General features: G+C 35.5%; 1 protein-coding gene across 7 annotated transcripts in view; it reads left to right on the top strand.

The window, feature by feature from the left end:
• VPS13B (vacuolar protein sorting 13 homolog B) overlaps nucleotides 1-13,757 on the top strand; it is a 437,572-nt gene that overhangs the window by 81,016 nt on the left and 342,799 nt on the right. The window contains exon 17 of one of the 7 annotated variants that reach the window (XM_042036381.1): nucleotides 11,262-13,373. The exons of the other annotated variants lie outside the window; for them this stretch is intronic. Coding sequence (XP_041892315.1) covers nucleotides 11,262-11,277 — 16 coding nt within the window. The 3' untranslated portion in view covers nucleotides 11,278-13,373. Of the gene's footprint in view, nucleotides 1-11,261; nucleotides 13,374-13,757 lie in introns of those variants that run through there. 7 annotated transcript variants of the gene reach the window in all.

Genomic DNA, 13,757 nt, shown 5'->3' on the forward strand with positions numbered 1-13,757 from the left:
CACTGTTTCACACCTGCCCTCACACTCTGTCTCGTGTTCCTGGTCTTGCCCTTGCATTCTCTGTCTTGTGCATTCTTGGATTCTCTCATGCAATTTGCCTCTTTTTATTCTTTGTCTCTTTCTTTTAAAAATGCATTGTACTACCATGCATGCCCCACTGGAAAGACCTGTAGTTTTGGGGAGTGGAGGCAAGGGAATGGTCCTGCCTTAGAACAGCAAACCATCTATTGGCATTTATTAGGAGATATTGTTAGACCAACACTTATTGTAATACTGTGGTCTAGTGTGCTTTGATAGTTTTCTCACTCTTTTCCTGTGATGTGATCTCTTTCTATGACTTATTTATTTATTAATTAAATAAAAAACTTTATAAAATGAATTTATTCCAACAATTTATCTAAACTAAGCAACACCAATTTGTGAGTAATAAAGTAGAAAAACAAATGAGTACAGCAGCAGCCTGGGTAAATGAAGTGTAGTTTGAAGTGAATAAAACTCCAGATGAAACGCATCAAATAGCACTTCAACTAAATCGAAATCAGCATGAGGACTGAGAGCTTCATTGAAGTCATGCAGTGAGTGAGAATTAGTCTGGTAGGATAACCTGGTAATGTCATTAAACTTAAATTCAGTCCTCCCTCCCAAATTATACCACCTGCTTTATTTGGATTTGTGGATTTCACATTCCACAGTTTCTTAAAGTACACACATCTGATGCTACATATGTTCTTCTATTTCTTCGTAGAAAATACATACCACAGACCATACCTTTTAAAAACAAAGACATTTTATGAACTGTTATGGAATCCCTTAGGTAGTATGTTTTGAGTTAGCAGTGAAAATCTCAACTTTATTTCTGACATAAATCAGTAGAATAGGTTTCTTTTCTAGTTTCAGTACAATAATCTCAAAATTACTGTTATATACAGTGTATAAAATACTGTAGTAATATTAATTTTTTAAAAACTAGTTGATTTGATATTGGCAGGATGTTTTAACAGATAAAATTTCAGCAACATCAGCCCAGTGAATTCCAATAAATAACCATAAATAGCCATAAATTGCTGTTTTGTTTACCTATTAGATTGATGTCTCTTTTAATTTCAGTTGATACACTTTCTTCATATAAAAGAAATGTGCTCAGACTCACTAGTAACTAAGTCTTGGACATCTTTTAAATTGCATAGCTAATCTGTTTTTATTGGAAAGTACAAGCCATCTGGTCTTTTGTTTTTGTCAAGCGTAACAAGATGCAAAATACAATGTTAATGTCAATATTTTACAACTGCTTTATGTAGTGTTGCATGCCAGATTGTAAAGCAGCTTTCAGAGCTTTCAGGAGGATGTCTAAAACCAACTGAGAATTAGCAGAATATGGTTAAAAGCCTAGAGTGAATGACAAGAATGTTTATTGCCAAACAGAAATCTTGAGAGGAATTAGCTGATTTTCTTTTATCTTTTGGCTACAATGTCTGTGTTAACAGATGAGGTAATCTGGTGTGAGACACTTCAGTGTTATAACCCTCTATCACGTATAAAATACCACTTCATTGTACTTCTGACAAATGCTAAATTAACATTACAGAATATAGATTCTTAATAGCCTTCCTTTTATTTTTCTGGTATCTGATTGATAGTGAAGTGTCCTCTGTATATTTTCAGCTAGGTATCAGTCTAGTTATGTGTGTTATTTTATTGCTGTTCTTAACCTGTCTTCTCTAAACAAGTGTTCCAGACTCTTGTTTTTGTTTTTCTTTATCAGGTCTGTAGGGAGTTTTTCACTTACTGTCTCTACCTGTGAGATTTTGAGACTCTGAGCTCTAGTAGAATAAGGTTATAAATAAGAATGACATTATTATCCCTGATTCCTTTCTATTCAGCTTCTTGGTCCTGTCGTCTACTTTCAAGAGGTCTGTTTTCTTGATAGTGAGTCCCCTCTTCATTATTTGGAGACTAGAGCAATAGCTGCTGGTTTGCTGCCTTCAAGGTAGCACCAGTAGAGAGTTGACTAATAGCTAGTCATGTTAAGTTTGAGTGTGTGAATTAACCTTTTATAAAGAGGTTGAGGGCCTGCTGGGTAAATTATTGTCTAGGACCTCATGGTCTGCACTTGAATTATTAGAGAGTACAGAACATTTAATTGGTCGTTCTTGAATTTTTAGTCTATCAGAACAAAAAATCCTGAATAGAAACTTGCAATTAGATCTCGGTAATTATTGGTAAACAAAAAACAGTCTTTGAGATACTAAATAGATGGAATCTTTGCAGAAATTCTTTCTTTTGAGCTATTCTCTGCAGACTGCCTTAAGAAATAAATTTTAGCTTAAATATATTCAGTGTGCTAATCTCTGTCAAGCTTCATCTTTCTGGTGAAGAAGGATTTTTGGTAACAGGAGATTTGATTTGTGTTGGCATTGTAATTTCATTTCTTTAGTGTTTTTACTGAAGTGTTAATCATAATTGACAAAAGCTGGAAAAAGTTTAAAATTTGCTCTGGAGTTAAAGGCAGTCACATGTATCATATGCTGGGCACCTCAACTGCCCAGAGATCTGTCACTTGTTTTACTTGTGAAAGCTGTGAATTATAGACCTGACATAGTTATTTTGTTAATATGTGCACTTATAGTTCTGAAAGATCACTTCAGAAATTTAGATGCAGTGCTCTTCACATGAAATAAATATGTGTATTTTCTGTAGGCTCTTTTTATGAACTCTTAAGAACATTTATATAGCATAGCTGCTCTTAATATTATAACACAGATTTAACTGTAAACATTTACTGTATCCTTAGAATCTGCTACATTTAGAGTAGATGGGCACAAAAGGTTATAACTGCCTTTTTTCTAACTATTATGCAAAGATTTTGAGAAATACACTTTGCCACCAACTTGAACAAAAGCATTTTGTTTTCTTATCTCGCTTCCGTAGTTTTATTTTGATTTTGTCCCTGTGTAGTTGTGAAATGGTTGCTTTGTACACACAATTTAGTTTCTCTTTTATTTTCTAGCTTCAATAATAACATTACAAAACCTGAGGATTCTAACTCCCTCATTACTACTGTATAAGCTTTTGCTCAAACTTTTGCTATTGTGAAGGTGTTTGTATTTTTATATAGCTTTACTTCCATTTTCTTTCGTCATGTGTCCCCTTACAAGGTGAACATCCCTCTCTTAATAGAAGCCATGTACCTGGTATTCCATACAATTGTATTCTTATTGATAGAATTCGTTGTTAGACTCCTTACACAATTTCAGGATGTGCACCTGCTCATGTCTGCTTTAGGGGTCATCTTGTAAATACTGTGTGCATTTAATGGTATCCCCATGAACTGACAAGGATGACAGCAATTCATGTTGATCCGCAAGCAGGGTGGTAGATGGAGATCTGCCTTCTTACACAGTAAGAAGTTATTTAGCAAGGGAATTAGGTTCTGCTGACATGGCCTTTACCAACAAGGTACTACTGTGATGATGGAGATTTTAGGATTTGCTGCTCACCAAAGAGAGGATTAAAAGTGTATAATGGGGGATCAGGTGAACTGCCTGTTTTTGCTACTTTTGTGATTAAAACATCTTTGCAGGGTATGTCCAGTGGAGTAATCTGCTAAGAACTAGAAACCACAGTAGATTTATGAGCTTTTTGAGAGTCACGAGATGTAACTGTCATGTCATTGAGTGCAATTGTCCTAGTAAGAGGCAAGCAGATCCTACTGGCAGGTAACAAAGAGCCAGATATCCACAAACTGTGAGCATTAGATCATAAATATAAGAAGTTTTCCAATAAATTGACACTTAGGTCTTGATTTTGGCAGCCTGTTTTCTTGGCTAGTCACAGTAGATCAAGAGTAATGTCAATTTAGATTGGGTGTGGATTGCATTTCACATGGGCAGTTGAGGGGGATGCTCATTTCTTGGGTCAGAAGCAGAAACAGGTTGAAAACACATGAAACTCATTTTGTAGCATTTGGTTGTGACTATTAGTTATGTCAGTAATTGTATTTAACTGCCAGATGAAAATTTGGGGTACTCTTCAAAACAGAGAAGAACTGGGGTTGAATGTCTGAACAGATGCATTCAGTGTACGGGACAGGAGAGTTTCAGCCGCCTCAGCATTGTGCCAGTTCTGGATCCCGCGCGTGTTAAAACCTGTTTGAACTGTTGAGATTCGCCAGTGATAGGGGCTGTGCGAAAGCAGAGCACAGCAGTCGTTCTCTTGGGTTCTGCAGAGCTGGTTGTGTGCCTCACGTGTGAAAGTCAGTCTAAGGAGTGTGCTGGATTGCTTCAGCATTGTCTACTTCTCTGCTATTGCCTAGAAAATGCATCAAAGAACATAATGCTAAATCAGATTTTTAAAATAATTTATAGTTAGCTGGTTTTGGTAGTACATTAGGTGAGCAGTGAGTGGCACTTTCAGAAGTTTGATTTACTGTGCGTCTTAGTGTTTGAGGAGTAGGTATGTCAATGTTGTATAGCATATTATGAACAGTAATGTGGGCTGATTTAACAGCTTTAACAGAAGGACTTTTCATTGATTTTCATTGACATATCTTGCTTTATAAAAGTTCAAGGAGGTCATGTTTGTTTATAAGGATGAAGTTATTTAAAGAACTTTTGTGGAACATTTCTGATCTGCAGTGATATTAACATTTTAAGTTTCAACAAGAACCTTTTGGGGCACTTTGCAACTGCACTGTTCTGGAAGGAGCTGTTGTTGGTTACCAAGAAAAGCACTTGGAACAGTAGGGGTTTTGCATTCTGAATACATGACTTGCAGCTTGATTAGTGTAACAACAAATTAACTTCAGTTGCAAACCTCTAGTTAAATTTTTTTTTAAAAATCAAGTCCAGATCAAATGTTACTGTTCTTAGCAGATGTGGCAGGCAGCATTCAGCAAATCTGTTAAAAGTACACTTCTAATCAATGTAAATTGGAAGCAGTTGTATTGTTCAGTATTGTCAATGAGGAAGAAATTCAGCAGAGCTGACACTACAGGGTAGTCATTGGGAGTGTTTCCAGTGTAGTTATTTAGACTAATTAATTGTCAAGTCTTGTCAGTGAAAGTAAATTAAGCTTATTAACTAATATCTTTCCAGGGAAAGTGATTGCACATGGTGAATAGTTAATCCTGGTTTTTGTAACTGTTGCCATCAGGATTTGCTGGCATTTACTAGAAACAAGCAAGTGATATTTCAAAATGTGCGGGATTGTCAGGGTTGAAACTGCATTTTGGTTAGAGACTGGTGAAAGGTATTAAAAACCCAGCCTTAAAGCTGAAATGCTGTTACATAGCATAGAACCTAAACAAAAATGGAATCCCTAATGTATATTCCTTTTGCACTGGATGTATTTAGAAATTCTCTTTCTCTTAGTGGTAACACTATGTATAAAATGATCTGGTTAGGATTTTCAGTGATATTCTCAGCTGTGATGCTTTACCCATGTAGACTCTGGCTAGAAAGATGCTGTTCTTCACACAAAGTTTGTCCTTTGTTTCTCGAGAATTTTATCTGCAGTTTGGTGTCTTTTTTTTCTGCCTCTAAGTGTATCTGTGAATTATGAAGAGAAATACAGTCTCTGGTTGGCATCTCTTCTGCTAAATAACACATTGCTAGAAACCCATCTGTGACCCTGGGGCTTGGTGTTTTCTCATGTCCCAGTTCATATACACATACCTACCTGTAGCTTTCCCTTCCAGTCCCAAAAGGTGGGAAAAAAATAAAATTAGGTCTAGGAAGGACGTATGGTGGGGCTTCAGGCTGAGGACAGCTTCTGACATGCTTGGGCCCTTCAGCGCTGTTTGAGAAAGTGCCAGCTGCCCTGGCCTGAGGCTGGCAGAGAGCAAGCAAACAGGTCAGCAGTATGCACAGCACAGACCATTACTGGAGCTGGCACTCAGCCTCAATAGCTGGCAAACAAGGATGCTTGAAACATGCACCCTGAAACTGATTGTGGTGTCATTCTGCTAGCCAGCCCCATTCAAATGCTGGTTATGACACAGAATTCTGAAGACCTGTACTTTAGTGTTGCAGTTGCTCTCTCACATTTCACCAGTTTTTCTTTGCATCTTTTTTTAAAGGTAATGCCATGGGAGTTGATAGGATTCAAAGCACTGTTTTGAGAACTTGTAGTCATTAAATAGAATAACTTGAGGAAAAAAAATGGCCTTTCATTCATTAGGACTTAAAATAATTCTACAGGCAACTATATTGGATTATTCACCTTGTTTATGAAATAATGCACCTTACCAAAGCTGTGTGTTTAAGGGCTTCTTGAATAAACCATATACTTACTGATTAAGCTATATAAAATGCTGATTTTTGCATTATGCTCATGGAGCATTGTCATGTTACTGGCCAGGCTATAGCATATCCTTTTCTGACTGTACACAGCTTCACTCTCAAGTGGTAGGCATCACTTCCACCTGAAGTGAGGTACCAGAAACCAGAGTCTTAAAAATTATGCACCTACTCTTACAAGCATGTTAATGTGACTCTCAGTTGAAGCTGATGACCATGATAAATGGTGACTGAAAACATTTTATTTAAAAAAAGCTGTATTTATCTTGACTCAAATAACCCAAATATAAAGGCTCATGTGGATATTCAGCTGTCCATAATACCTGAGCATCTTTACTGCACCTGGGTTCATCTCTAGGTGGAAGAAACATACTGTCCTCTATCCAGTATCATTTGTTTGCTGTATTCTCCTCATGCTTGTTCCCTCTGCGACCCAGAGGTGCTTTTTTTTCCTACAGGTATAGTCCTTCTCATAGATCAGGATCTCTTTGGTTCTAAGCTAAGTGTTTCCTTACACACAAACACTATGCATTCTCAGCGTTTTTCCTCAAGCACTTCTAACTTAGTTGTTTATAGGTTTTTATTTTTTATTGCTATTTCTTTAGCAATGCCTTTTAAAGGAAGTTAAAGTAACCTGTCAGGTGTACATACTGAGGAATAGTATTGAATGAGTACTGAGGTACAGTACTGAATGCATATAAACATCTCGATCTCCATTTGGGCCTGTATGTTTGGTAAATATTCTCTGGTTTTCATGATGTTTTAATCTTTTAAGGGACACCAGCTCCCAGTTTCTGAACTAGATTTTTTTAGCATGGCATGATTTGGATGAGAATGTTAGAGGGCCATTTGAAAAAATAACAAAAAAGAGAACAAGTCAAGTCAGGCTCAGGTGGGATATGAAGCTATTAAACAGTAAACTGTGAGAATAAAACCTGTTTATCAGATTTGGAAATCGTTACACCTGTTGCAGATACTTCTGATATCAATGGAAGAAATGGAAAGGATTATGTTAGTTCAGACACCAGTATAAAAATTGTGGATTTGTTTTTCAAATGATCAGATTTTTTTTCCCATTATAACATGCATGTTCTTTTAAACAAAAGCCAATATGATTATTTTCTTTGATGTTTAACTGTTTTTTTCTTTGATTTTAATGACTGATTCCAAAATGAACAATTGAACAGAAGGAAATATTTGGTGAACATGATTAGAGTATTTATTTGATAATAAAGAAATATCCATGGAGAATGACAGAATTAAGAATCTGACTTTTGTATTTCAAATGAGCAAATATAAGTGGGATTTCTGTAATGTCACTGACTTAGTCTGTTGCTCTCAAAGTACTTGTATAACTTTGATTTTGCATACATGTTGGATGTGGCTGTGCATGGATATAATACAAGAATATATCTTTTCAATGTGTTTTACTGACAGTATCTTTTCTTCATTATGTGTGTATGTGATGATTTTGATGGTCTTGAAGACTCACTAGGGCTTGTGGAGTTTTTAATTAATTAAATAGATGTTATGAGACACAGTGAATAAACCAAAACTGAACACAGGAAAACTATGTCCACAGAATCTGCTTCAAAGGTTGTATTATTTTTGAGGAATGAATGGTGTAAAGTAATGCTGGAGTCAGTACTTAAAGATGGTAAATTCGGATTTAACAATAATTGTACTCTTTGAAGTATAAAGTATTATGCATTTACTGAGATTGATGTTTTGCTTTAAATAGCTTTTGATAGCCGTTAAAATTCTTTTGAGGTTGGTACTTAATGAGGCCACAAAATAATAATTTTAAAGTCTTTATACTCTTTCTGCAGTTAGGCAGTGCGTACATGTGAACCATTAGTACACCTTGTCCATTCATGTCCTTGCTGTTGAAGACACCCTTGATCCATTCTTTGTTATATTAAAGGCTTTTCTGGTAATCAAAAAAACAGAACATGTTTCCCTGTTTCCAGCAACATCTTTTTGGTGCTGTAACTTCTCTCTTAAAGGATAGTGGAATTGGCTTTTGAGGTACTGTAAGCCACAGAGTCAAGTCCTTTTGTTTAACAGTGTGGTTGGATTTAAAGGATCTCTCTGCCAACCCCAGCCATTGTGATTTACCTTTCTGGATTTGACAGAATTCAGATACAGAAGTACAGCTTTGTTTCTTTTAGTCTTGTGTATTTTGTTTGTGACATCTCCATTTAGGGTAATAATTTTGTTCCAATAATTTTGTTTCACTAATGCAGACATGCACCTTCTTACTGCTCTGACTAGCTATAAAAAATTTGCCAGAATTTCAAGTAACCTTTTTTCCTCTCATTGTAAATGTGTCCTTTTTTTCCACCAAAATACTTTTTCTATTTATGAAAGAAAACAAACAGCATGCAAAACTTTTTAGTAGAAGAAATTCACAGAAGCCCCCAAATCATAACCCACTTAGCTTTTTGGAGAATTTTTTTTTTCTGAGATCAGTTGTTAGTGTTTACTTGAAGTTGGGGTTGTGTTCAGCTCTTAAATCTTTAGCAAGGAATTTGAAACTGTGTTAGTTCCCAAGAAGACCTTTGAACTGGGTTTGTCAGTGCAGTTTTCTTCACTGAGCACCAGCACGTTTGAGTCCTTCTGGCTCCCTGTTTTACCTCCTAATGGCAACCAAATGGTTCTGTGTGGCAGATTTAGAGGATTGATTTAATGGCTGTTTCTGCTCCTTCTGGGATTGTGTGAAGGGGGTAGGCGGAGAGGGAAAGGGAGAGGATGGGGTTACTTCCCTAGGCAGTAAAGCAGGCTGCACTGTGGGAAGGAACCACCCCAGTGGCTCCTGAGATTGGATACACTGTAGTATCCAAAGCAATGGTACTGGATTTATAAAAGCTATAAAAAAGAGTAATGCTTGCTTTGTTTTAATTAACACAGATCTTTGTGGTTTGGAGGTTTATGGCCACTGGCGACTTTTACCTGGTCACCTCTGGTGATTTTGGTCATCTGCAGCTGTTTAGTTACAGCATCAGCAAGTTTCAGCTGTTTCCTTCTTGTCCCCCACCTGCAACTAACATTTACCTACAAGATAAATGATGATGGATAGCATTTAGTTTGGCATTGCTGCTTTTTCATGTAGGATCTCTTTTTAATCAAAAGATACAAGGCACAATTAAAACGTAGGTGTAAAAGTTCTCTGCTTTTCATGATTGATTCCCTTTGTACTGTCTTTATTAAGTCAGTAATTCCCTATTGAAAGTCCCTGCTTCTTTCCAGACTTGATTCTGGCTTTTTTTTGCCTGTAATACATTTTGATTATTGGCCACTGTAATCAATACTGATTTTTCTCATGGTCTTTATATTTGGATCTTGTGGAACATAATGGAGCTAAATGTTATATCCCTTCCCTTGTTCTCACTAATACCCACCATCAACAACAGGAGGATTCCTAGATCCAAGTAAAAAAGTTAGGCCTCCTTGGAGAAGTCAAGAAAGACTGGATGTTTAAAGTGTAAGTTATTAAAAAAGTCCTGAATTCTCATTGAGGGCATTCCATGGGGAAAGTTTCTTATCCCTTTTTTTTTCAGATCTCCACCCCACGCCTTGTGGAGTTCTGAAGATGCAGTTCTCTAAAGATGTAACTATGCATAATATATATGGTTTACACACATTGAACAACTTAAGTACATAAAGAAGACTGAGGTCTGCTTGTTATCTCCTCGGAGCAGGGAACTTGTAATTTTATTCTTTTATAGATTGCTTGTATCACTTTAATGATTATTTCTGGACACATGTGTTAACTAGTGCTTAGAAAAAGAGTTTTTTGCAAAGAAAGAAATAGCAATTAGTCACTGACATCCACTTGCAATGTGATGGCAGTTCAGATCCCTAGCATCTGTCCCATTGATGAGTCAGTAAGCTGAATTTGATCTAAACATCCTAAATATGTTTCTCTAATGCAGCTGCAGGTTTAACATGTTCCTGTAGTGCAATTTCAGCAGCCACCTTAGTTTGTCATGTGTCCAAAAATAAGACTGAAAACCCCCAATCCCTTGTTGGTGTCAACAGATTTTTAGCTCAGATCTGTTGCATTTTGAGGCACATAGGCAATGACCTAGCTAGAAGTGATCACAGACTGCTTTCTTGCCTGCTTTCTGAAACTTTTAATCCATGGGTAAAAAGACTCATCTGATGCTTAGTACAGCTCAAATCATGTTGGGGGAAATTAGAACTTTCTTACCTTCACATTCCAGGTGTTTGTTTTTTTCTTGCACACTTTCTTCTCATGATGTCTCATAGCAGGTTACAATACAGGTCACTGTTTCTCACTTCTTGCTGCTTCACAGTATTATTATTTGCATGTAGCAATCATAATTTTAAATCTAATGGTCATAACTTTAATGTCCAGGTGGGACAAAATCAATTAAATGATTTTAAAAACAACCCACATTTAGAGCTTCTAACATGTCCAGAGTTGTGCATTCTTCCATTAAAAGAGATTTTTTTTTTCAAGGTTTCTTCCTTTCACATATATTTTGATATTATGATTTTTTTTCTTGCAATATGCATTCATTTTTGCTTCACTGTATAAAGCTGAATTTTATTGTTCCATTAAAACACACACTGTACTGAGAATTGAGAATGGATAGCCTCTGTTCATTTTCTAAGCCATATTAAAAGTTTGTACTCTGCCTATATTGTTTTGTTTTCACAATTGTTTCAAGGAAATCTGTGGAGATTTTATTGAAGTTTGCATATGACTGAACACTTTGCAGAAGTTTTTTCATCACTGACAATTTATATTTCAGAACTGGTATTAAAAAAATCTATACAGAAGTCTGTTTTAAAATGATACAATTCTTCTCTTCTAATCCCATATGTAAAATTTTCAGCAATACCAAGTTAATGTTTTGCTTTACTGAAAAAAAAAAAAAATTGGTGAACCTTTAAGTTCGTTGTTTTCTCCCTTGTAATAAATTGTATGATTTACAGTGTTTCCTACAAATAAGAGGCCAAGGCAGCTGCAGCTCCTGAAAATTCTCCATGTAAGAGATGATGTAAGATACCAGGCATCCTTTAGTGAAGTCTATAGAGGAGCAGAAGTTTTGAAGACATCAGTCTTGGAGACATTTTTGGAATGAAGTGTTCTAAAGCAAGTTTAATTGTTTGGGGGTTTTTTTTTTGTGGTAACTAACTTGGTCCACTAGCATGAATAATTTTATGTCACTTTCTGAAGGCTGAAAATTGTGTTAGTATATGTGGACATGTGATATGTTTGGGTTTTTTTGTGAATAGCAGAAACTTCAGTTTGTCATTTCAAACAATAATAGTTCCATTTCCCTTCCTACATATTCCCTTCAGAGGTTTGATATTTGTCATTAAGTATCTAGACATTGTTTCCTTTGCAATAATAGTAGTTACTTAAATGTTAAGGAAAAGGATCAAAACTTTTATTTTTTAAATTGATATGAAACATCAAAATAAGTAGAAATACAGATTTGTTGTAGGTATGTAGATGAAGCCTTTGCTCATGTCTTATAAAACCAGCATACACTTTCTGCTTGCCTAAGAGGGAAAGTATGCAAATGCTGACTGAAATTATTTGGGCATTCAAATTACATTCAGGTTTTTCTAAGGCACAATTGCTAGGTTCTAGTAGCAGGTTACTGGCTTTGTTATTTTGGAAAAAATGAACTAATAGTATTTTACTGTACAGGATATGAGTAATAACAAAAATCAAATTTTTTCAAGCATTTTGCAGGTTCCAGCTTTGCAGTTAGGGACTCTGTATAAACCTCTGGACCCAGCTGTTCGCCGCTATATTCTTTCAATCACTCAGAGGTGTTGATTTTACAAGAATGAGTTGCTGTTCCTAAAGTCTACAAACTGAAAATATTTCATAACAGGCCTGTGAACCTATGTGGATTGGTTATATGGGTGCCTATGCATGCTGTATAATAAGGACCAATTCATGTTTTCATTCAAAAACAGCGAAGAAAACTATTTTCTTTAATGGTATCCCAGATTTATTCAAATATTTCAGCAAGTCTGTATTACAGTTTGTCAGCAAACTGAGTACAGCCAAAGTGTATTTAAAAATCATTTAATTAGGACAGATTCATTTTCACTCCATGCCACTACACAGCAAGACTTGCTTGATCATATTTCCTTAAATTTATTCTGGAACTTGTCCAAGTTCAGCTTTAATGAGTAGCCTATCCTGCTAGTTACATTAGGATTTATTTTCCCCTAGAGAAGAGTGTTTGAATTGGTAGTTTTTTAACCTGTTCAGTTAAATGAACATATGTTCAGAACTGCATCTTAACTCTTGAGTATAAAGACTTGAGAAATAATTATTCCTATTGTTGTTGCAGTTCTAAAATGCAGTTTAAGCAGTAGTTTTAGACCCAAACTATGTGCCACAACTTTTTTAATATGGTGAAGAGTTTTGATTTGAAGTTGTTTAATGCAAATTTAATGATACAGTATAGAACCACAGATCTGACTTGGTTTACTGAAAAAAATTATTTGTACTTGTATTTTCACTTACTACTTAAATGTATCTCTTGGGTCATAAAACTTGGTTAAATATAGCTCAGTACCTTATTAATGATGTATTTTCCGTATTAACAGGTGCAGGTTGGTGGCAAACTTACATTTTAAGATCTTTTAAATGCATTATTTGTGTTTCAAAACTATTATAATAAATCCTGAATTATAATTATAGTTTCATCATTAGCCGGGTCTAGTTAAAATTTCCTTTAAGCAACATTTGCTGCACACATGGTACAATGCTTCCCCTGCCTTGATGCTTTTTCCTATAAAAAAGGATTTATTTTCAACTTCCCGTTCCTCCAAACTTATCTGAAAAGGACCAGAAGTCTTTATTCCTATGGGATTTTTAAAGTACAGTATGTGTAGAATTTGCATATTGTTAAAAAAAATTCATATGCTGTTACTACTCCTAAGGGACCGTTTTATGTGAAACTTTTAAGTTTTGAATGTAGCATAGGTCAGTACAGTAGCTGTAATGTGTATTAGTAGAATAGTCAGACTTTTAAAGCCAAATCTTCTGTACTGCTGTATTATATGCTGTGATTGTCACAGCTCTTCAGTTTCCCTCTGAAAGACATTAATTTGTTAATAAAAATGTGTTTAGATGGACTTATTGCAGAGTCATGTTCATTCTGAAGTTTGCTGAAAAATGTTTTCTACCTTTGTTCCTTCCCAATTTTACATTAGGACACACATCTTTTGAAATATTCAGACACTTTGTTCCGAAATACTCAGTTTTCATCCTGCAAAACAGTATTCAGAAATAAGAGGGGGGAAATAGAGAACGTGTTGTGTGAAAGGATAACAAAAGGAAAAAATACCAGAAAGGAAAAACGTAACTGCACTTTTGTAATGAGATAAATAATAAAGGATTACAGTACTTGGCTTAAAAAAAAAAACCAGGAAGCATTCTGATGTCACTATGCATTACAT

This window comes from Corvus kubaryi, unplaced genomic scaffold (genome assembly GCF_017639235.1).
Source record: "Corvus kubaryi isolate FWS band 111438036 unplaced genomic scaffold, C.kubaryi_AGA036_p1.0 37385, whole genome shotgun sequence".
Lineage (NCBI taxonomy): Eukaryota > Metazoa > Chordata > Aves > Passeriformes > Corvidae > Corvus > Corvus kubaryi.